The sequence below is a fragment of the Amblyraja radiata genome, chromosome 17 (genome assembly GCF_010909765.2).
Source record: "Amblyraja radiata isolate CabotCenter1 chromosome 17, sAmbRad1.1.pri, whole genome shotgun sequence".
Lineage (NCBI taxonomy): Eukaryota > Metazoa > Chordata > Chondrichthyes > Rajiformes > Rajidae > Amblyraja > Amblyraja radiata.
Genome location: NC_045972.1, coordinates 1,783,873 through 1,808,875, shown reverse-complemented (window position 1 = coordinate 1,808,875; position 25,003 = coordinate 1,783,873). Strand labels below are relative to the sequence as shown.

General features: G+C 46.1%; 1 protein-coding gene across 4 annotated transcripts in view; it reads left to right on the top strand.

Moving 5' to 3' along the window:
- Positions 1 to 20,322, top strand: part of LOC116982411 (1,5-anhydro-D-fructose reductase-like) — a 54,947-nt gene extending 34,625 nt beyond the window's left edge. For all 4 annotated transcript variants that reach the window (XM_033035620.1, XM_033035619.1, XM_033035618.1 and 1 more), the window contains 5 exons: positions 9,646 to 9,758; positions 10,649 to 10,736; positions 15,970 to 16,053; positions 17,390 to 17,472; positions 20,158 to 20,322. In XM_033035620.1, the coding sequence (XP_032891511.1) occupies positions 9,646 to 9,758; positions 10,649 to 10,736; positions 15,970 to 16,053; positions 17,390 to 17,472; positions 20,158 to 20,197 (408 nt within the window). In that variant the 3' untranslated portion in view covers positions 20,198 to 20,322. The remainder of the gene's footprint in view (positions 1 to 9,645; positions 9,759 to 10,648; positions 10,737 to 15,969; positions 16,054 to 17,389; positions 17,473 to 20,157) is intronic.
- The last annotated feature ends 4,681 nt before the right edge of the window (positions 20,323 to 25,003 follow it).

The window sequence follows — 25,003 nt, the reverse complement described above, 5'->3', positions numbered from 1 at the left end:
CCCACATTAGGCAACATGTCCCAGCTACACTAGTCCCACTACTTCTTAAATGTTGGGACAGTCCCTGCCTCAAGTTCCTGCTCTGGCAGCTTGTTCCATACACCCACCACCCTTTGTGTGGAAAAGTTACTCCTCAGATTCTTATTAAATCTTTTCCCCTTCACCTTAAACCTATGTCCTCTGGTCCTCGATTCACCTACTCTGAGCAAGAGACACTGCATCTACCCGATCTACAGTATTCCTCTCATTATTTTATACACCTCTATAAGATCACTCCTCATCATCCTGTGCTCCAAGGAATAGAGTCCCAGCCTACTCAACCTCTGCCTATAGCCCAGACCCTCTAGTCTTGGCAACAACCTCGAAAAACTTCTCTGTGCCCTTTCCAGCTTGACAACATCTTTCTTATAACACTGAGCCCAGAATTGAACAAATGTGGACACATTAATGTCTTATACAACTGCAACATGACCTCCCAACTTCTATACTCAAAATTCTGACTGATGAAAGCGAATATACCAAAAGCCTTTTTGACCGCCCGATGTACCTGCGACTCGACCTTCAAGGAACCATGCACCTGCACTCCTAGATCCCGCTGCTCTACAACACTCCCCAGAGGCCTACCATTCACTGTGTAGGTCCTGCCCATGTTAGACGTCCCAAAATCCAACACCTCACATTTTTTCTGCATTAAATTCCATCAACCATTCCTCAGACCACCTGGCCAATTGATCAAGACCCTGCTGTAATCTTTCACAACCATCTTCACTATCTGCAAAACCACCCACTTTTGTATCATCAGCAAACTTGCTAATCTTGCCCTGTATGTTCTCATCCAAATCATTGCTATTGATGACAAACAGTAACTGGAGTGTGCGTAGTCATATAGTACGGAAATAAACCCATAAGCCCAACTCATCCATGAGGTCCGAGGTAGCCCAAATAAGCTGCTCCCATTGGACCCTAATTGGCAAAACCCATAACCAAGGGATCTTGGGGTCCAAGTCTATAACTTCCTGAAAGTGGTAACAAAAGTGCCATTAAAATATTTCCACCCTGAGAAAATTGTTCTGATTGTCTACCCTATCTATACCACACATCAGTGTCAAAGAATTACTGCAGGGGTCGGCAAACTTGTTCTGCATAGGGGCCAGGACGTATGTCTATGAGTGGATGGCGGGCCACATCTATCATGTGTATGTGATAGAGCTTGGCTGCTCCGTCATTGTGGTCTCAGCACATGTGTCCTTGTGTCACCGCACCTGGGAGCCTCGGGCCCGGAAGGTACTAAAGATGATGGAAGTCTGCGGGCTGGATAATTACGGAAAAATAACTACGCCTGCAGGCTGGATGATTTCGGGTCACGGGCCGCATTCGGCACGGGGGCTGTAGGTTGCCGTCCCCCGACTTAAGGGCATAGCCTTAAGGTGAGAGGGGCGAAATGTAAAGGAATTGTGCAAGTCCATTTTTTTCTTACCCAGAGTGATGAGTGGCTGGAATGAGCTGCCAGGAGTAAATGAGGATGCAGATACAACAGTGGCATTGACGAGGCTTTTAGATAGGCCTATGGATATGCAGCAAATGCTGGAATATCGATCATGTGCAGGCAAATTAGTTATAGAAACATACAAAATAGGTGCAGGAGGAGGCCATTCGGCCCTTCGAGCCAGCACCGCCATTCATTGTGTTCATGGCTGATCGTGCCTTATCAATAACCCGTGCCTGCTTTCTCCCCATATCCCTTGATTCCACTAGCCCCTAGAGCTCTATCTAACTCTCTCTAAAATCCATCCAGTGATTTGGCCTCCACTGCCCTCTGTGGCAGGTAATTCCATAAATTCACAACTCTGGGAGAAAATGTTTTTTCTCACCTCAGTCTTAAATTACCTCCCCTTTATTCAATCTTATAAATTCTCGCAAGTACAAGCCGAGTCTATCCAGTCTTTCTTCATATGAAAGTCCTGACATCCCAGGAATCAGTCTGGTTAACCTTCTCTGTACACCCTCTATGGCAAGAATGTCTTTGGCAAGGGAGATGGAGAGGGGGGAGGAGAGAGGGGAAAGAGGGGAGGGGGAGAGAGGTGTGGGGGAGGGGGGACGGAGGGGAGGAGGGAGATGTGGTAGGGGAGAGAGGGGGAAGAATGGGGAGGGAAGGGGGGTGGGGGAGACAGGAATGGGGGTGGGAGAGGGAGAGGGGTGAGGAGAGGGAGATGGAGAGGGGGAGGAGAGAGGGGTGGGGAGGGGAGGGGGGAGGGGGAGAGAGGGAAGAGTGGGGAGGGAGGGGGAGAGTGGTAGGGGGGCAGGGGAAGAGTGGGATGAGAGGGGGAGAGGGGTGGGGGGAGAGGGGAAAGAGTGGGGAGGGGGAGGGGGAGGGGGGAGAGAAGTGGAAGAGTGGGGAGGGAGGGAGGGGGAGAGGTAGCGGCAGTGGTGGAAAAGGGACAGGGGGAGTGGTGGAAGAAGGACAGAGGGGTAGGGGAAGGGATGGGAGAGAGGCAAGGGAGGGGGAGAGAGAGGGGTGGGGGAGGGAGAGAGGTGGGGTAAGGGGGAGAGAAGTGGAAGAGTGGGAAGGGAGGGGTAGGAGGAGTGGTGGAAGAGGGACAGGGGGCAGGTGGAAGGGGGCAAGGGAAGGGGGGGTGGGGAGAGAGGGATGGGGGTGGGTGGCGGAGGGGGAGATGGAGAGGGGGAGGAGAGAGGGGAGGAGAGAGGGTAGGGGAGAGGTGTGGGTGAGGGGGGCGAGGAGGGAGATGGGGTAAGGGGTAGAGGGGGAAGAGTGTGGATGGAGGGGGAAGAATGGGGAGAGGGAAGGGGGTGGTGGAGGGAAGGGGGTGGGGGAGAGGGAGTGAGGAGAGGGAGGTGGAGAGGGGGAGGAGAGAGGGGTGGGGGACGGGAGGAGAGAGGGTTGGGGGAGGGGGAGAGATGTGTGGGGTAGGGAGGGGAGAAGAGATGGGGTAGGGGAGGGAGGGAGAGAGGGGAAATAGTGGGGAGGGAGAGTGGGAGAGGGATGGGGGGGAGAGAAGTGGAAGAGTGGGGAGGGGGGAGGGGGAGGGGGAGTGGTGGAAGAGGGAGTGGTGGAAGAGGGACAGGGGGAGTGGTGGAAGAGGGACAGAGGGGTAGGAGAAGGGGTGGGGGAGAGAGGGGAGGCAGGGGGAAGGGAGGGGGCGACAGAGGGGTGGGGTAAGGGGAGAGAAGTGGAAGAGTGGGGAGGGAGGGGTAGGGGGAGTGGTGGAAGAGGGACAGAGGGGTGGGGGGAAGGGGGCGGGGGGAGAGGGGGAAGGGGGTGGGGTAGAGGGGGATGGGGAGAGGGATGGGAGAGGAAGAGGGGTGAGGAGACGGGGAGGAGAGAGGGGGGAGGCAAGGGGATGGGGAGAGGTGTGGGGGAGGGGGGAGGGAGGCAAGGAGGGAGATGGGGAGGGAGGGGTAAAAGTGTGGAGGGAGGGGGAGAGGGGTGGGGGAGAGAGGTAAAGGGGTGGGGGACGGAAGGGTGGAGAGGGAAGGGGGATGGGGGAGAGGGATGGAGGTGGGAGGAGGAGGGGGAGGAGAGGGATAAGGAGAGGGGAGATGGAGAGGGGGAGAGGGATGGGGAGGGGGAGAGGTGTGGGGGAGGGGGGATGGGGTTGGGGAGGGAGGGGTAAGAGTGTGGAGGGAGGGGGAGAGGGGTGGGGGGAGAGAGGGGAAATAGTGGGGAGGGAGAGTGGAAGGGGGAGGGGTAGGGATAGTCCATCTGTTCCCCATTCCCTATCACCCCCAATACTCTTTCTCTATTCCCACACACGTGATGCCGAGCTTGAACACAGGCTGCGGGGGGAGGGGCTGGGGCTGCTGCAAAGGCATATGTAAATGGATCCATTCCGATTGGACATCTGTGAGCATTGGGCATTGTGACATCACACGATGGAACGTTGCATTGTGACATCACATGATTGAACGTTCACCAACATGTTATGGCTGAGAGCTGTTTTATTTTGAAATTTTTGGGGAGGGGGGTGGGGAGAAGGATTTTATTTAAAAATGTGTACATAAACACGACAAAATTTAATCAGGAGTGGATACTTGGAATGGAAAGTGAAATCTCTACCGAAATGGAACAAATCTCGGCGATTCTGCGTCTGGTGTTGGCGTAGCAACGAATCAAAGGCTGGCAGCCACAAGTCAGGCAGGCAGGCGGCAGGCGGCCACAGACTTTTATATAATAGATAGATAGAAGATAGATAACCATATAACAATTACAGCACGGAAACAGGCCATCTCGACCCTTCTAGTCCGTGCCGAACACGTATTCTCCCCTAGTCCCATATACCTGCGCTCAGACCATAACCCTCCATTCCTTTCCCGTCCATATAACTATCCAATTTATTTTTAAATGATAAAAACGAACCTGCCTCCACCACCTTCACTGGAAGCTCATTCCACACAGCCACCACTCTCTGAGTAAAGAAATTCCCCCTCATGTTACCCCTAAACTTGTGTCCCTTAATTCTCGTCATGTCCCCTTGTTTGAAACTTCCCTACTCTCAGTGGGAAAAGCTTATCCACGTCAACTCTGTCTATCCCTCTCATCATTTTAAAGACCTCTATCAAGTCCCCCCTTAACCTTCTGCGCTCCAAAGAATAAAGCCCTAACTTGTTCAACCTTTCTCTGTAACTTAGTTGCTGAAACCCAGGCAACATTCTAGTAAATCTCCTCTGTACTCTCTCTATTTTGTTGACATCCTTCCTATAATTAGGCGACCAAAATTGTACCCCATACTACAGAATTGGCCTCACCAATGCCCTGTACAATTTTAACATTATATCCCAACTTCTATACTCAATGCTCTGATTTATAAAGGCCAGCACACCAAAAGCTTTCTTTACCACCCTATCTACATAAGATTCCACTTTCAGGAAACTATGCACAGTTATTCCTAGATCCCTCTGTTCACCTGCATTCTTCAATTCCCTACCATTTACCATGTACGTCCTATTTTGATTTGTCCTGCCAAGATGTAGCACCTCACACTTATCAGCATTAAACTCCATCTGCCATCTTTCAGCCACTCTTCCAACTGGCATAAATCTCTCTGTAGACTTTGAAAATCTACTTCATTATCCACAACCCCACCTATCTTAGTATCATCTGCATACTTACTAATCCAATTTACCACACCATCATCCAGATCATTGATGTACATGACAAACAACAGTGGACCCAACACAGATCCCTGTGGCACCCCACTAGTCACTGGCCTCCAACCTGACAAACAACCATCCACCATTACTCTCTGGCATCTCCCATTCAGCCACTGTTGAATCCATCTTGCTACTCCACCATTAATACCCAACCATTGAACCTTCTTAACCAACCTTCCATGAGGAACCTTGTCAAAGGCCTTACTGAAGTCCATATATACAACATCCACTGCTTTACCCTCATCAATTTCCCGAGTAACCTCTTCAAAAAATTCAAGAAGATTAGTCAAATATGACCTTCCAGGCACAAATCCATGTTGACTGTTCCTAATCAGACCCTGTTTATCCAGATGCTTATATATATTATCTCTAAGTGTCCTTTCCATTAATTTGCCCACCACTGACGTCAAACTAACAGGTCTATAATTGCTAGGTTTACTCTTAGACCCCTTTTTAAACAATGGAACAACATGCGCAGTACGCCAATCCTCCGGCACTATTCCCGTTTCTAATGACATTTGTAATATTTCTGTCATAGCCCCTGCTATTTCTACACTAACTTCCCTCAATGTCCTAGGGAATATCCTGTCCGGACCTGGAGACTTATCCACTTTTATATTTCTCAAAAGTGTCAGTACTTCCTCTTCTTTGAATCTCATAGTTTCCATAGCTACTCTACTTGTTTCCCTTACCTCACATAACTCAATATCCTTCTCCTTGGTGAATACCGAAGAAAAGATAGATAGATAGATAAATGTCCCATATAATAGATTGATAGATTGATAGATAGATAGTGATAGAGGAGGAGGAGGAGGAGGACTGGCCAAGCTCTGTGCCTTCCACCACAGTGATGAATGCTGTGGTGGATGTTTGTGTAAAATTTTTATTGTGGTTGTGTTCTTTATTACTGTACCGCTGCTGGCAACCCAAATTCCACTGACCTTGGTTGTGTGGCAATTAAATTATATCAAATTATATCAATAGATACATAGATAGATGGATAGATAGATAAATGTCCCATATAATAAATAAATAGATGGATGGATGGATGGATGGATGGATGGATGGATGGATGGATGGATGGACGAACGGACGGACGGATGGACGGACGGACCATATCTCTAAACCTTTTCTATCCATGTACCTGTCCTCATTTATTTTACATTTTGTTAGATTTTGAGAAGTGCGAAAGGGGTAGCAACACTTATAGGGGTGTATTATAGACCGCCAAATGGGGATCGAGAATTGGAAGAGCAAATATGTAAGGAGATAGCAGATATTAGTAGTAAGCACAAAGTAGTGATTGTGGGAGATTTCAACTTTCCACACATAGACTGGGAAACACATTCGGTAAATGGGCTGGATGGTTTGGAGTTTGTAAAATGTGTGCAGGATAGTTTTTTGCAGCAATACATAGAGGTACCTACTAGAGGATGGGCAGTGTTGGACCTCCTGTTAGGAAATGAGACGGGACAGGTGGCGGAGGTATGCGTTGGGGAGCACTTCGGGTCCAGTGATCACAATACCATTAGTTTCAATATAATTATGGAGAGGGTCAGAACTGGACCTAGGGTTGAGATTTTTGATTGGAGAAAGGCTAACTTTGATGAGATGCGAAATGATTTAAAAGGAGTGAACTGGGACATTTTGTTTTATGGGAAGGATGTAGAAGAGAAATGGAGGACATTTAAAGGGAAAATTTTAAGAGTACAGAATCTTTATGTTCCTGTTCGGTTGAAAGGAAACAGTAAAAAGTGGAAAGAGCCCTGGTTTTCAAGGGAAATTGGACATCTTGTTCGGAAAAAGAGGGAGATCTACAATAATTATAGGCAGCATGAAGTAAATGAGGTGCTTGAGGAGTATAAGGAATGTAAAAAAGAATCTTAAGAAATAAATTAGAAAAGCTAAAAGAAGACATGAGGTTGCTTTGGCAAGTAAGGTGAAAGTAAATCCAAAGGGTTTCTACAGCTATATTAATAGCAAAAGGATAACGAGGGATAAAATTGGTCCATTGGAGAGACAGAGTGGACAGCTATCTGCAGAGCCAAAAGAGATGGGGGAGATATTGAACAATTTCTTTTCTTCGGTATTCACCAAGGAGAAGGATATTGAATTATGTGAGGTAAGGGAAATTAGTAGAGTAGCTATGGATACTATGATTTTCAAAGTAAAAGAAGTACTGACACTTTTGAAAAACATAAAAGTGGATAAGTCTCCAGGTCCTGACAGGATATTCCCTAGGACATTGAGGGAAGTTAGTGTAGAAATAGCCGGGGCTATGACAGAAATATTTCAAATGTCATTAGAAACGGGAATAGTCCCCGAGGATTGGCGTACTGCGCATGTTGTTCCATTGTTTAAAAAGGGTTCTAAGAGTAAACCTAGCAATTATAGGCCTGTTAGTTTGACTTCAGTGGTGGGCAAATTAATGGAAAAGATACTTAGAGATAATATATATAAGCATCTGGATAAACAGGGTCTGATTAGGAACAGTCAGCATGGATTTGTGCCTGGAAGGTCATGTTTGACTAATCTTCTTGAATTTTTTGAAGAGGTTACTAGGGAAATTGACGAGGGTAAAGCAGTGGATGTTGTCTATATGGACTTTAGTAAGGCCTTTGGCAAGGTTCCTCATGGAAGGTTGGTTAAGAAGGTTCAACTGTTGGGTATAAATGCAGGAGTAGCAAGATGGATTCAACAGTGGCTGAATGGGAGAAGCCAGAGGGTAATGGTGGATGGTTGTTTGTTGGGTTGGAGGCAGGTGACTAGTGGGGTGCCTCAGGGATCGGTGTTGGGTCCTTTGTTGTTTGTCATGTACATCAATGATCTGGATGAAGGTGTGGTAAATTGGATTAGTAAGTATGCAGATGATACCAAGATAGGGGGTGTTGTGGATAATGAAGAGGATTTCCAAAGTCTACAGAGTGATTTAGGCCATTTGGAAGAATGGGCTGAAAGATGGCAGATGGAGTTTAATGCTGATAAATGTGAGGTGCTACACCTTGGCAGGACAAATCAAAATAGGACATACATGGTAAATGGTAGGGAATTGAAGAATACAGTTGAACAGAGGGATCTGGGAATAACCGTGCATAGTTCCTTGAAGGTGGAATCTCATATAGATAGGGTGGTAAAGAAAGCTTTTGGTATGCTAGCCTTTATAAATTTGAGCTTTGAGTATAGAAGCTGGGATGTAATGTTAAAATTGTACAAGGCATTGGTAAGACCAAATCTGGATTTTTGGTCGCCCAATTATAGGAAGGATGTCAACAAAATAGAGAGAGTACAGAGGAGATTTACTAGAATGTTGCCTGGGTTTCAACAACTAAGTTACAGAGAAAGGTTGAATAAGTTAGGTCATTATTCTCTGGAGCGCAGAAGGTTAAGGGGGGACTTGATAGAGGTCTTTAAAATGATGAGAGGGATAGACAGAGTTGACGTGGATAAGCTTTTCCCACTGAGAGTAGGGAAGATTCAAACAAGGGGACATGACTTGAGAATTAAGGGACAGAAGTTTAGGGGTAACATGAGGGGGAACTTCTTTACAGAGAGTGGTAGCGGTGTGGAATGAGCTTCCAGTGGAAGTGGTGGAGGCATGTTCGTTGGTATCATTTAAAAATAAATTGGATAGGCATATGGATGAGAAGGGAATGGAGGGTTATGGTATGAGTGCAGGCAGGTGGGACTAAGGGAAAAAAGTTGTTAGGCACGGACTTGTAGGGCCGAGATGGCCTGTTTCCGTGCTGTAATTGTTATATGGTTATATTATATGGTTATTGTAGATACTTCAACAACTTCCTTTGGCTTGTTCCATATAATCTGCAACTGCTCTGTGTGTGAAAATGTTGCCCATCGGGTTCCTATTAAATCTTTCTCATCTCACCTTAAACTTATGCCTTCTCAGTCTTAGCCTGCCCAACCTCTCCTTTTGACACAGTTGCTCAAATCATTTCCATACTCATTCCAGCTTAGACGGCATCTTTCCTGTAGCTGGGTGCCTAGCGTGTAATAACTGCCCCACAGTCAGAGTTTATGCCCTGGCACCTAGCTAATGCTTGGTGATTCACCTCTGGCTGAGAAATTATAGATGAGAGTAAAGCAAGGAATTTGATTTGGACTCAAGTACAGGAATAGCAGATAAAGGGAGAACTACAAAGCAAGTAACGAGGAGGAGGAGGTGTGTTGGAAGAAACTGCAGATGCTGGTTTACACTGAAGATAGACACAAGTGCTGGAGTAACTCAGTGTGTCAGAAAGCATCTCTGGAAAAAAGGAATAGGTGACGCTTTGGGTCGAGACCCTTCTTCAGACCCCGACCCTCGACCTGAAACGTCACCTATTCCTTTCCTCCAGAGATGCTGTCTGGCCCACTGTTATTTCAGCTATTTGTGTTCATCTTAGGAGGAGGAAAACTGATTATGTGCAAGGCCAGCTCTCCCACAGCTTATTTATTGGTTTCCTTCCTTCTTAATTGCAGGTGGAACTTCACCCATACCTGACTCAGACCGAGCTGGTGGAATTCTGCATGTCAAGAAACATTGCGTTGACTGCATTTAGCCCGCTTGGATCTCCCGGCCGCAGTCTGGTCTTGTGAGTGCAATTTGGCAGTGAGAGGCTCACTTGTACTGTCCTTTCACAATGACAAACAGGTTGAACTCCAAATTTCCAGCAACTGATGGTCCGCCCACCCATATAATCTGGACAAAATTACGAGCTCTGTTGAAATTCCTTGAGCGGCCATAGGTGGCGTTGTGAGTGGCGAGTGGTGAGTGGCTCTTTCCGGTCGTGTCCGTCTGTGGTGAAAGAGCCAACTCTGCTCTCAAGCTTCCTTCCTAACTGTTTCACAAAGACTCGCACCGTCTCCCCGGCCCTTCCTGGGCCCCCATCCCGACTGGCAAGGTGCACCAGCGAGCCCTTCTTCACCCACCGAAAGCACACAAATGCTGAGTAATTCAGCGGGTCAGGATCTCTGGAGAACAGATGACATCAGGATCCTTCCTCAGACTGATTCAGTCGGCTGAGTTACTCCAGCACTGTATGTCATTTCATTGTAAAACTAGGTGCCGCTAGTCCGCACCACAGTGTATTCTTCATTGTCCCCCCACCGACAGAACACGCTCAGTCACCTTGGGGCTCCCTCCCCTCTCACCCGATCTCGCTTCCAAGGTGGAGTCTGTCGGCCCACTTGCTGACAAGATCCTGCTGCAATTTTTTGCTGATTATCATTGCTATTTACGATACCACCCACACAGGGCCATCTGCAAACTTACTAATTGTGCCTTGAACATTCTCATCCAAATCTTTCATATAAAGCACAAGCAGCAAAGGGCCTGCACCTGCACCAATAGTCATCGGCCTCCAGTCCAAACAACATCCTTCCACCATTACCCTCTGTGTGGACATGCTGGGATGAAAGGCCTGCTTTTAAACTGGTTGACTCTGTGACTGTAATGATGGATCTACAGATAATTTCCTTACAGCTTGAATGAGTCTGCCGATCCAAAGGATCTTCTCAAAGACCCAGTGGTGAAGATGATTGCAGAGAAGCACAGCAAGAGCCCAGCCCAGGTATGGGATGTAGAATTGATTAAAATACATCTTTACTAGACCTCGACTAAACCAGCACAACCCTAGATTAAGCAGTGACTGGCCAATACAGGATTAGATAATAATCATAGAAACATAGAAAATAGGTGCAGGAGTAGGCCAATCGGCCCTTCGAGCCTGCACCGCCATTCAATATGATCATGGCTGATCATCCAACTCAGTATTCCGTACCTGCTTTCTCTCCATACCCCCTCTCTCCAATCCCAATGTTCTGGTGACTGCTCACAGCCTAAAACCAACCACAAGCTAACCTTGCCATCCCATTCTCTCTCCATTACTCTTTGACAATCCACAAATATTCCCACTGTCCATCTTCCACAAAGCCCTTTTCAATCCAAAATAGTTCGTATAACTCGGTTCTTCCCTCTGTAACCTTGGATGAATTTGGTATGATATGGTAATTTGATTATCTCTGTACCTTAATTGGTACACGTGACAATAAAAGGCCTTTGAAAGTGGGCCTCCTGGTCCCAGTTCCAGTCGGAATGCCCTACTCCTTCCTCATATTCCTCAGTTGATGAAGCTGGGAATGAGCAGCATGTCAGGCCATTTGACTATGTTTCTGTCTGTCTATGGTCACATTCTTGCTTCTCATGGAGTTATTGAGATAGTCAGACAGCAGGGAAACAGTCTCTTCAGCCCAACTTGCCAACACCGACCAACATACTCCATCTACACCATTCCTACCTGCCTGCGTTTAGTCCATATCCCTACAAACCCACCCTTTCCATGTACCTGTCTAAATGTTTCTTAAACATTGTGATAGTACCTGCTTCAACTACCTCCTCCGGCAGCTTGTACCATATACCGACCATCCTTTGTGTAAAAATGTTGCCCCTTAGGTTCCTATTAAATCTTCCCCCCTCTCCCTCACCGTAAACCTATGTCCTGGTTCTTGATTCCCCTACCCTGGGTAAAAGACTGTGTTCACTCTATTCCCCTGAAGATTTTATGCATGGGTTGCGGAACCTGGGGGGGGCTGCAGCCCTCCCACTTTTTTAGCAATGTTTTCCCCGGGAGTTAGCGGCCAGTCCAGCGGATGTACTTTAGTGACTGACATGACATGGACGGTTCAGTGTCTGCAGGAAGCACCAACCTCACCCGTAACACACCGGGAGGGGGGAGGGGTGGTCAGCAACTCACTGCGGTAGGGGCGGGATGGCGGGCCGGTGAACGTGGAGGGAGGGAGAGTGGAGCCACGTGAAAACGAGTGACGGGAGGAGGGGCCCGGGATCTGAGGGCACAAGGTCAAGGGGTCGGGCTAATGGAGAACGCTGCTGAACAACCTCTATTTATAGAGGAATCAGGAACAAAAAGCACAGAGAGCTGCCATGCCAAACACTGGCTAATCCCAGATAGATTCCAGGGTCAGCTCTGGTCTCTGGAAGGATGTCAAGAGTTCGTAGGGAAACCAGAATGGGTGAGCAATGAAAGACTCAGTCATGTGTAGACTTGGACTATTTACGTTGCAGGGGAGGGGAGTAGGAGACTGAGCTTGTTCACAATCCTGTGGTGGAACAAACAAGGAGAAGTTGTTCCAAGAGACGAACAACATGGACTTCGGGTGATCACACCAGAGGCAACGGCAGAGAGTGGAGAGACAGCGCTTCAGGAGACCCTTCACAAAGAGGGCTGGGCCTAGCACTGAAGGGGAAACCTTGTAAAAGTCTGTGAGGAAGGGCAAGGCAATAGGGGAGATAGACACAAAATGCTGGAGTAACTCGGTAAGGCAGCATCTCTGGAGAAAATGAATGGGTGACGTATCGTTTCGGGTCAAAAATAATAATCACCTGCTCCTACCTCTCATGTAGGCCCTACATTATCTTAAAAATACTTCAAACAAAAAACATTGAAATCATACTTCTACAATGCACGAAAACATGATTTTAATTCATCAAAATTCAAAAAGTCCACACCCTCCCCCCGCTCGGTCTCTTCACATGCTCGCCGGGTACCCCCGAGGCTGGTCGCTCAGCCCCTCCCACTTTCAAAAACGCTCCGTGGCCCCTGTTCTGCATCTCTACAAGATCATTCCTCAGACTCTTGCGGCTTAAGGAATAAAGTTGTAGCCTGCCCATCCTCTTCCTATAACTGAAGCCCTCGTGTCCAGGGATATATTTGTCCTATCCAGGCAAATCATATCATATGTGCAAAGTAGTGCAAAGAGAATCAACGGGTGCAGAATATGAAATCACTGTTACTGAAAGTGGAGAAAGTGGAGATTGAAAGAAAGCACTCGTTCCACAGTGAGGTAGATTGGGAGATTAGGACTACATCCTTCGTTTGTCCATTCAGTAGTATGGTAACACAGGGGAAGAAACAGTGTCTGAATATGGTGGAACTTAAGGGCCTGCCCCACTTAGGCGATTTTTCAGCGGACTGCCGGCGACTGTCAAGTTTGCAGCAGTCGCCTGAAAAATCGGGAACTGGAACGACAACTGTCAGAGTGGAACACACACACACGCACACACATCGAACAGGCGGGGCCAGGGAAAGCGGGGGGAGCGCTGTCTGAAATTCACACGGTGCAAAGCCAAGGTGATACAGACACACACCGCGATGAACATGAAGGTTAAGACGGCTAGCACAGTGTACGATAAGTCCTTTAAAAGAAGATGGCGGGGAGAAGGAGTGGAGACACTTTTAAGAAGCCAGACAACTTTTAATAAGCCAGAGATAAACAGCTGTGAAGTTCGGCAGACATTTAACATCACCGGTCGGTTATCCTTGGTTGTGAAAACTCGTGCCTACATTTTTTTTACCCAATGAGCCAATGAAAATGACCGGTCAGCAAAGGCGATTAACAAAAACTACGTACAACTATCTCCACTACCCACAACTACATGCCGATCCCACTGCACCTACAACTACAGGATTATCGATTTTCTCCATGGCAACCAATTTTTGGTTGCAGAAAACTTTTCAACATGTTGAAAAATTTGCGGCGACCAAACTGAAGCTGCGACTAGTTCCCAGAATACGGGAACTTCTCGCGACCATGAAGGAGACTCACCAGAGACCACCAGTGATCATGTGGCGAGCGTAGTCTCCTGCACTCGCCTAAAAAGTCGCTTAAGTGGGACAAGCCCTTGACTTTCAAGATTTTAAATCTTCTGCTCAGTGGGATAAGAGAGGAGAAAATGGTCTTTGATTGTTGGCTCAGTGATATGTGGATGGAGTTGATAGAGTGGGGGGAGAAGGCTGGGCTACATCCACAATATGCAATTTCAGATGTAGGCAGAAAAATCGTGAAAAGGAGCTGTGATGTGTCCAGATAGGATGCTTTCCGTGTTGCATCTGTAAAAATTGGTGATTCATTGAAGAGATCCTTAGTCTTCTGGGGAAGTAGAGGTCTGAATGTGCTTTCTTGGTCATGCCTCAATGTGATTGAACTAGTACAAATTATTGGTGGTATTTACACTTAGGAACTTGAAGCTCTGCCATCTCCACTTCAGCACCATTGATGCTGACTGGGGCATCCCCGTTTCAATTCAGTGACCGGCTCCTTCAATCTGCTGACATTGAGGGACAGATTGTTCTCTCGACGCCATCTCATTCCTGTACTCCGTCTTGTCATTGTTTGAAATCCGGCGCACTACGGCGGTATCATCCACAAACTTGTAAATGGAGTTGAGTAGGTTGGCCCACACAGTTGTGAGTGGACAGGGAGAATAACAAGGGGTGAGAACGCATCCTTGTGGGGCACCAGTTATAGTGAAAATGTTTTGTCATCTATTCTTAACGACTGTGGTCCTATGGGTGAGGAAATTGAGGATCCAGTGCAGAGAGAGATTATGAGTCTTACATCCAGGATTTTGAAGGCAAGTTTGGCTGGGATTATGATGTTGAAAGCAGAGCTATTGCCAATAAATAGGATGTGTAGGAACGGCAGATGCTGATTTACACGGTAGTTAGGAACAAATGCTGGAGTAACTCAGCGGAACAAGCAGCATCTCCGGAGAGAAAGAATGGGTGATGTTTCGGGTCGAAACCCTTCTGAAACCAGTCTGAAGAAGGGCCTCGACCCAAAACGTCACTCATTCCTTCCCCCCAGTATTTCGTGTCTATCTTTACCAAAACAGTTTATTGTATGTGACCTTGTTACCCAGATGTTCTAGGGATGAGTCTAGAGTGATGCGTGTAGAGTGGTGCGTGTAGAGTGATGAGTGTAGAGTGATGCGTGTAGAGTGGTGCGTGTAGAGTGGTGCGTGTAGAGTGGTGCGTGTAGAGTGGTGCGTGTAGAGTGGTGAGTGTAGAGTGGTGCGTGTAGAGTGGTGCGTGTAGAGTGGTGCGTGTAGAGTGGTGCGTGTAGAGTGATGCGTGTAGAGTCAGGGGCATGGCACCTGTTGTGGGCCTGTTGTGGCAGTGGGTGAAATGGTGTGGATCAAGGCTGTCTTGGAGGCTGGGTCTATCTTGAATATACTCGATGATTCTGTGGTATAGAACACAGGCACAATATAGGGCTCTGGTAAGACCACATCTGGAGTATTGTGTACAGTTTTGGTCCCCTAATTTGAGGAAGGACACCCTTGTGAATGAGGCAGTGCAGCGTAGGTTCATGAGATTGATCCCTGGGATGGCGGGACTGTCATATGAGGAAAGATTGAAAAGACTAGGCTTGTATTCACTGGAGTTTAGAAGGATGAGGGGGCTCTTATAGAAACATATAAAATTATAAAAAGACTGGACAAGCTAGATGCAGGAAAAATGTTCCCAATGTTGGACGAGTCCAGAACCAGGGGCCACAGTCTTAGAATAAAGGGGAGGCCATTTCGGACTGAGGTGAGAAAAAACTTTTTTACCCAGAGATTTGTGAATTTGTGGAATTCCCTGCCAGAGAGGGCAGTGGAGGCCAAATCACTGGATGGATTTAAGAGAGAGTTAGATAGAGCTCTGGGGGCTAGTGGAATCAAGGGATATGGGGAGAAAGCAGGCACGGGTTATTGATTGGGGACCATCAGCCATGATCGCAATGAATGGCGGTGCTGGCTCGAAGGGCCGAATGGCCTCCACCTGCACCTATTTTCTATGTTTCTTTGAAGCTCTCCGCATCTTCTGCCGGCTTTTTAACCATGCTTTACTATGAATTGCTGTATTTTTTCCAGGGAAGTGAACATTCAGTCAAGATTAAAATTACTTCCAGGATTAAAGTTCCCTCATTCTGCAATTTTTAATTGTGTTTTTCCCAAAACAGATATTGCTGCGTTTTCATATTCAGCGAAACATAGCAACAATTCCAAAGAGTATTTCACCTGAAAGGATATGCAAGAATACCGAGGTAAATTCAAACTAACTTGCCCCATCACTCGGTGGTTCCGTCAGTGAGAGCTGAACTGGTCACTCTGCAGCCCATGAAGGTGATCACACAAGCGCTCAATGGACATGGTGGAAGGTGGTGCGGCCCACGGCCACGAGTATTCACCCATGCCTCAGGCATTTGTCTGTACAATTTGCAGCAAAATGACCTGCAGTTTGTGCCTGACACAACTTTGGCCGTTTAACAGTCGTGGATGGAATGTTCACCACAAAACACTCTCGCCATCACTCTGAGTTCACCTCGGATGAGGTGATAGAGACAGGTACAATTTCAGTGTTTGAAAGGCACCTGACCAGTTACTTTAATAGGAATGGTGTGGAGAAATTCAGGCCTACTACAGGCATATCATAACAGTGCAGATAAGCATCATGAATAGCATGGAGGAGGTGGGCCGAAGGGCCTGTTTCTGTGCTGTATGACTCCATGATTGTAAAGTATGATCTTGTGTAGCAGCTGGAACCATCTGACTGGGGACAACCTGCTGAAATCTCAGCGAGAAACCTGACAAGGTCTTTGCATTAATACATTTATTGTGATCAGTAGATTTCAGTCTCAGCTGATCACCTGTATTAGAACTCGAGGTTCTGTAAGGCTTTGGAGCTAATATTTTAAGACATAGCCAGTCACTTAGTCTACGGCAGGTATGACTGAGTGGGCAGATTGACAAATGTGCTGATAGCTTCATGGTGGGGATGCATTTTCTCAGCCATGTCTATCATGGGTCGGGCCGGAGTGTTTAACCCAAGCAGCTGCTGTGTCTGAGGTGGTGAGAGTGGTTGCAATCATGGATGGGGTGTACTTGGGGAACAAGGGACAGGAAAGGGGGATGGATTTTGGGTGTGGGGCGGGTGGGTGGAATCGGGGATGGAGGGTTGAGAGCGAAAGGAAGGAGTAGGGATGAGTTACCTGGGAGTGGATGGAATCGGGACGGGGAAAGGAGTCGGGGACGGGGAGTTCAAGGGACCTGGGCACTGAGGAGTGATTGGCAGAAGGAACGTGAATTCTTATTTCATTTCTTGATGCACGACTTAAAACAGTCACCAGCTCACAATCTGAGAGTTACATGTAAGAGTCAGTATTATAATTCTCATTCAATTAAAATCATCATCTCAGGGCACAGGTTAGATAACATACACTGAATCACCACCTTGTGACTTTAAATAAACTGTAGGCAATGGCCAGAGTGGATTGTGTGGTGAACACAGGCTGCATCAGCCGCTGTCTGCTGGAGTTATCAATGTGCAGTAGCTTGGAGCATTTGTGGAGCTCATTATGGTCTCTGTGTGTTTGGCTGCAGGTTTTTGACTTTGAGCTGACAGAAGGTGATCTTCATTTGTTGCTGGGATTAAACAGGAACTGGAGGGTGTGCCAGATGAAAATGTAAGTTGGGCACTTGCTTTTTCTTTTCCTGTCAGTGGGACGAGGCAGAGGACAGCAGTGGGAGGTGCAGGGGATGGGAAGAGAAAGATTATACTGGGTGCAATAATAAAGATAGTTTGGTGGATGAGACGAGAGTCGAGTGTTCAAATGAGTTTTATTAACAAAACAAGTAAACTGACGAAGTATCTCAACACAACCAATAAGCAGATCCAGCCACAACGGTGGTCCAGAGCGACTGAAGGAGCATTGCCCAGAAATCGCGTGAAACACAACCATTCCCCAGAGTCACATGTCTGAGGCACCAGACCGCAGGATTCGACTACCTGCGAGCACCAGCAGGTGCCGCTACAATAATATTCAATTAAAAATCGTGCTTTATTTGTCGTGTGCAACTGCACGCTGAAATTCAGTTTGCATATATTCCACATGCGAGCGCTGCAACCTTTGGCGCCATTATTCAGAGTTCAAAGTCCGGTCAGCCTGTGCTCTCGATGTAGTGGAGCAGTTCCTGTGAACTGATGTCCCACTCCTCTATTCACCTGTCCATCTGTGTGTCCCGGGGGCATCTCCTTTAAAGCACTGGAGACATTACCCTGGTTCACCCTCCGACTGGTCCTTGCTCCTCACATCCGACCTCTCCAGCTCCCTGCCGGCTATGCCGACTGCCGAATCGCCAGGCTGACTCCGACTAGCCTTCAGGCGGGTTCGCGGTCCCACCGTCTGCCGAGCATTCGGGCGTGCATCGCAGTCGTGGCCCCGCCACCACGGGGTGAGGGATGAGGGAAGATTATACTGGGATGAGAGAGGGTCGGACTAGACTGGTTGGTCTATTAACGTTTAGGGACTGAGGAACACAGAGAGGAACAGATGGGGGAAATGCAGAGTATTACGCAGAATAGGGGAATCAAGAACCAGGGGACATAGGTTTAAGGTGAATGGAGAAAGACTTAAGAAGAACCCGAGAGGCAACTTATTGTTGAGGCAAAAGATGGTGGATATATAGAACGAGCTGCCAGAGGAGGTAATTGACGCAAGTACTTTCGTAATGTTTAAAAGATGTTTAAATAGGTACATGGATAGGATGGGTTTAGAAGGATATGCGTGTATCACAGGCAGGTGAGACTAGTGTAGATGGGCCTTATGGGCCAAAGGACCTGTTTCCACGCTGTATGACTATGATTGCTGACTTGCACATTTGCTTTCAGTAAGTTATGTACAAGGACACTCAGCTCCCCTTAACATTTAACAATTCACCTGACTTGCATCCTTTCACATAAACTCCAGCATTTCCCTATAATAGGTATCAGGCTGAGAGAATGGCCGTTCCCAACTCCCTGTGTAAATAGTGTGGTCACATTGGCTACTCTCTAGTTGGCAGCAATCGTTCCAGTATCTCTAGATAATCAGAGCATCTACAGTCTACTTTGTTCCAAATCCTTGGCTTCATCACCTTTCAACCTCGTTAACATATTTCAGTTATTTTTAAATGTTTTTATGATTCCCATTTTTACGTCCCTTGGTTCACATTTTTCTTCTGGCAGAATGTTTGGTGTATTTTGTGAAGATAAGCAGAAAGGCTTTGTTTAATTCCTCAACCATTATTCTCAAAGCCTAGGGAGGAGAATTAATTGCTATATATAACATGTGATGCCATAGATAAAATAAAGATTTCCCTGAGCATAGAGGTTATAAGGCATCGGATTAGATGGAAGATGAGGGGGAATGCTTTCATCCAGAGGGTAGTAGTGATCTGTAATTTGATGCCAGAAAGAGTGGTAGTGACAGTCTTCATATTATCTGATGTTGGCAATCTGTATCAGTATTTCTGGGCACTGGGATTAAGCTGGTGGTTCCTCTTTAATAATAATAATAATAATCTTTATTGTCATTGTACAAGACAACTAAATTTTGTTGGAGCAGTCCTCCAGCTGCACTGGAGGTATACAAGGAATATGAGTATAATAATACGTTTAAAAAAGAACTATTAAAAAATTAGACTATAAACATATAGGAGTATGGGCGGGTGTGTGAGAGAGAGGGGGGGGAATCAGTGTGGGAGGGGGATAGAGTTCAGTAGTGTCACAGCTCTATGGTAGAAGCTGTTTTTTAGTCTTGTCGTGCGGGCGCTCAGTGTCCTGTATCGTCTTCCTGAGGGCAGGAGGGTGAAGAGGCAGTGTCCAGGGTGTGTACTGTCTCTAATGATGCCCTTGACCCTCCGGATGCAGCGGGTCCGGTAGATGTCCTCCAGTCTGGGGAGCTGGGTGCCAGTGATCCTCTCAGCAGTCTTAATGACGCGTTGGTGAGCTTTCCTGTTCTCTGCGGTGCAGCCAGAGTACCATACTGTGATGCAGTATGTGAGAACTGACTCGATGGCTGACCTGTAGAAGCTCACCAGCAGCTGTTGTGGGAGACGTGCCCTCTTCAAGCACCTCAGGAAGTGAAGCCTTTGAAGTCCTTTCTTGGCCGTCGCCGTGATGTTGACGGTCCAGGTCAGGTCGTGGCTGATGTTGACCCCGAGGTACCTGATGTTCTGCACAGCCTCCACTGTCTCGCCGTTAATGGTGATGGGCTGATGGACGAAGGTCTTCTGTCTTTAACTGACCTCTTCTGTCTTAAAATGTAATAATTCTGTGAATGAATTCTGAGAACTCAGATGAATTAATACTTTTTTTTTGTTTTCTCCAGTGTGCAGGACCACCGGTTTTATCCCTTTACGGATTCGTAATTGACCCAATGAAATGATGACTAATTGCAACTGTTGACCCTCGGCACTTTATCTTCTGGTTCAGGGAAACTTCTGTTTGAAACTAATCATGATTTTGGATAATAAATGTCTCCTTGTTTGATCAACTTCTGGCTCCAGCTCCGAGGTGATTAGAGCTGTTTGTCATTTCAGCAGAGATGCTTTCCTGATAATTGATAGTTTTCAGGAACTGTCAGCAGTTTGTTTTATTTTGTACAGCAGCTAAGATTGAAGAATCAGGAGGTGGTCCTTTCAGTCCCTTGAGCTTCCTCTGCCGTTCAGTGATATCAGAGCTCACCTTTAATACAGTCCCACCCTTCTACTGTTACATCATAGGGTGTTGTGGTAGTCAGAGCTGTACACCTGACCGCTTTGGTGTGTTATTGATGTCACATTTACAGAGATATAGTGACAAGCTATTTGTTAGCATACTTTCCAGTTAAATCAGATCACACTATACAAGAGTACAGTCAAGTCATAAGTTTTAGGAACAGAATTAGGCCATTCGGCCCATCTAGTCTATTCTGCCATTCAACCATGGCTGATCTATCTCTCCCTCCTAACCCCATTCTCCTGCCTTCTCCCCATAACCTCTGACACCCGTACTAATCAAGAATCTATCTCTACCTTAAATATATCCACTGAAATTGCCTCCACAGCCTTCTGTTACAAAGAATTCCACTGATTCACCACCCTCTGACTAAAGAAATTCCACCACATCTCCTTCCTAAAAGAATGTCTTTCAATTTCGAGGCTGTGACCTCTAGTCCTAGACTCTCCCACTAGTGGAAATATCCTCTCCACATCCACTCTATCCAAGCCTTTCACTATTCTGCGCGTTTCAATGACGGGCCCCCTCATTCTTCTAAACTCTGGTTCTGGTTGGTTTTGTCGCGATTACCGATACTCAAAATAGGCGACGTGGAGAATTCTTCAAGAAGTTCAAACCTTTATTTGCAAATCAAGGCTGGGACAATCAAAGAGTCAATTGCTTGACTGCCCACCCACACAAAGAGTTGCTTCTTTTTATGGCATGTTTAACTCTGTATGTCCCACCCCTGGTACATTTTCATACCCAATCACTTGCAGACATTCCCTGATCATGGACCAATTACCTGCATTCACGTTTCCCCTCCTACCCCAGTTATTTTCCATCTCTTAATCCATCCTTATTTAAACCACATGACTTCTCCTATCTTGGCCCCCTTATCTCTTGCTCATCCAGCTAGAGTTTGTTACAGAGTTACAAAGGTCATATACCTGTCACAATTGATTTACATTCATTGCTGCGAGAGAAGAACCCAAAGTTTATACAGGCTTTTACAAAAACAATCAGCCCTGAATACAGGGCACAAAGGCTTTCACACAGAGCACAAAGTTAAAATACAAAGGATAAAAGTTAAGTATCTCAAGTATTACAAACATTAAAGATATTAAAAAATATAAAAGTTAAAATCCTGATTTCTGTACTTCCATATAATTACTGCGCAAACACCTCATCAGTGGTTCTCTCGCGCAGGTCGGGAGTGAGTAGAGTAGTGATTACATTTTGAGTGGGCTTTTTTTACCAAGTTGAGGAGATCTAGTTCCTCAATCCCCTTTTTAAATGACTTAACATCAGGAGCAGCACGTGTGTTGGGTGGTAACTTATTCCATTCCCTTATCGTCCTTGGGTAGATGGAATATTGGTCGCAAAGGTTATTGACATTTAGCCAGTTGATGTAGGGACCGTTATTTTGTCTTGTTTCATGGTAGTTGGTGCTATGGGATGACGGGAGATTTGATGCCGTGATTTTGTGAATCTCCTTGTAAATTGCAATAAGTCTTGGACCTGATTCTGCGGAGCTCTAGGGTATCCCATCCGAGAGAAGTCAGCATATTATTCAGGCTTGATTTGCGCTTGTAGTTTATTATATACAAAGCGGGCTGCTCGCCGTTGTACTTTCTCCAGGGTGATCTTGTTGTTGTTGAAAGGATCTCATACGGCTCCACAATACTCAAATTTGGGCCTGACCAAGGACTTGTAGGCACTCTCTTTGACGGATGTACTACATGCATGAAAATTTATTTTAAGAAGGCCGAGAGTTCTATTTGCTTTGTTGGACACTTGACTAAAATGCGTCGCCCTACTTAAATCTTTGCTTAATTCGACTCCTAAATATAAGTGATCTTCTTCTTCTTGTGTATGGCGTACACAGTCTAAAATTGTAGGACAACTTGTTCTATTTTATCTTATTTGAATGTGCACGCGGGTTGATTGCATTCGTCGAAACAGGGCGGACCATGTGAAGGTTGCAATCTTCCACCCCGATATGGGTGATGGTCGACAGCAAGCAATGTATGGCTACCCATGTTGTATTCCGATAAAAGTGGTTTGATCTTGTGTGAGACATGCATGGTATGACATCCGGTTGTATTGAATGACATCTGCCAGGTTTTTCCCCACTCACAGAGAGCATCCAGATCCTTCTGTAAGGACAAGCTGTCTTCTGGTGTTTTAATCTCTCTATAAATTATGGCATCATCTGCGAAGAGTCAAAAACTGGACAAAACTGCATTTGGAATGTCATTGATATACAGTAGGAAGAGCAATGGACCCATGCCAGTCCCCTGTGGTACACCTGATGTCACAGAAGTTTCAATAGACGTCTCTCCCTCCAAGAGAACTCGCTGGTGTCTCATTGTCAAAAATATCTCAATCCATTTTAAGAGGTTGCCGCCTATTCCTACATGGTTGAGCTTATACAGGAGCTGCTTGTGGGGAACCTTATCAAAAGCCTTACTGAAGTCTAATATAATCAGGACAGTCTGACCCTTGTTATCAAATGACCAGGCTAGATCATCAATGAGTCCCGCCAGTTGGGATTCACATGATCGACCCTGTCTAAAGCCATGTGGTGGTTCCTTAGTACCTTGTGGAAGTCAATATGGTCCATAATATGTCGCTGGATTATATGTTGGAGAATCTTGCATGGTGTGGAGGTCTGTGAAACTGGCCGATAATTTGCAGGATTTATCCTATCTCCTTTTTTATAGATGGGAACATTGTTAGCATTCAGCCAATCTTCTCGGAGTTCTCCACTATCCACAGACTTCTGAAAAATATTTTGGAAGACTGTTGGGTATAAATGTATGGCTACCCAAAAACTGTTGGGTATAAATGCAGGAGTAGCAAGATGGATTCAACAGTGGCTGAATGGGAGACGCCAGAGGGTAATGGTGGATGGCTGTTTGTCGGGTTGGAGGCAGGTGACTAGTGGGGTGCCTCAGGGATCTGTGTTGGGTCATTTGTTGTTTGTCATGTACATCAATGATCTGGATGAAGGTGTGGTAAATTGGATTAGTAAGTATGCAGATGATACCAAGATAAGACTGGAGCTACGCTTGTTGCACAAAGTAAAAGAAGTACTGACACTTTTGAAAAATATAAAAGTGGATAAGTCTCCAGGTCCTGACAGGATATTCCCTAGGACATTGAGGGAAGTTAGTGTAGAAATAGCTGGGTCTATGAAAGAAATATTTCAAATGTCATTAGAAACGGGAATAGTCCCCGAGGATTGGCGTACTGCGCATGTTGTTCCATTGTTTAAAAAGGGTTCTAAGAGTAAACCTAGCAATTATAGACCTGTCAGTTTGACTTCAGTGGTGGGCAAATTAATGGAAAAGATACTTAGAGATAATATATATAAGCATCTGGATAAACAGGGTCTGATTAGGAACAATCAACATGGATTTGTGCCTGGAAGGTCATGTTTGACTAATCTTCTTGAATTTTTTGAAGAGGTTACTAGGGAAATTGACGAGGGTAAAGCAGTGGATGTTGTCTATATGGACTTTAGTAAGGCCTTTGCCAAGGTTCCTCATGGAAGGTTGGTTAAGAAGGTTCAACTGTTGGGTATAAATGCAGGAGTAGCAAGATGGATTCAACAGTGGCTGAATGGGAGACGCCAGAGGGTAATGGTGGATGGCTGTTTGTCGGGTTGGAGGCAGGTGACTAGTGGGGTGCCTCAGGGATCTGTGTTGGGTCATTTGTTGTTTGTCATGTACATCAATGATCTGGATGAAGGTGTGGTAAATTGGATTACTAAGTATGCAGATGATACCAAGATAGGGGGTGTTGTGGATAATGAAGAGGATTTCCAAAGTCTACAGAGTGATTTAGGCCATTTGGAAAAATGGGCTGAAAGATGGCAGCTGGAGTTTAATGCTGATAAATGTGAGGTGCTACACCTTGGCAGGACAAATCAAAATAGGACGTACATGGTAAATGGTAGGGAATTGAAGAATACAGTTGAACAGAGGGATCTGGGAATAACCGTGCATAGTTCCTTGAAGGTGGAATCTCATATAGATAGGGTGGTAAAGAAAGCTTTTGGTATGCTGGCCTTTATAAATCAGAGCATTGAGTATAGAAGTTGGGATGTAATGTTAAAATTGTACAAGGCATTGGTGAGACCAAATATGGAGTATGGTGTACAATTTTGGTCGCCCAATTATAGGAAGGATGTCAACAAAATAGAGAGAGTACAGAGGAGATTTACTAGAATGTTGCCTGGGTTTCAACAACTAAGTTACAGAGAAAGGTTGAATAAGTTAGGTCTTTATTCTCTGGCGCGCAGAAGGTTAAGGGGGGACTTGATAAAGGTCTTTAAAATGATGAGAGGGATAGACAGAGTTGATGTGGACAAGCTTTTCCCATTGAGAGTAGGGAAGATTCAAACAAGAGGACATGACTTCAGAATTAAGGGACAGAAGTTTAGGGGTAACATGAGGGGGAACTTCTTTACT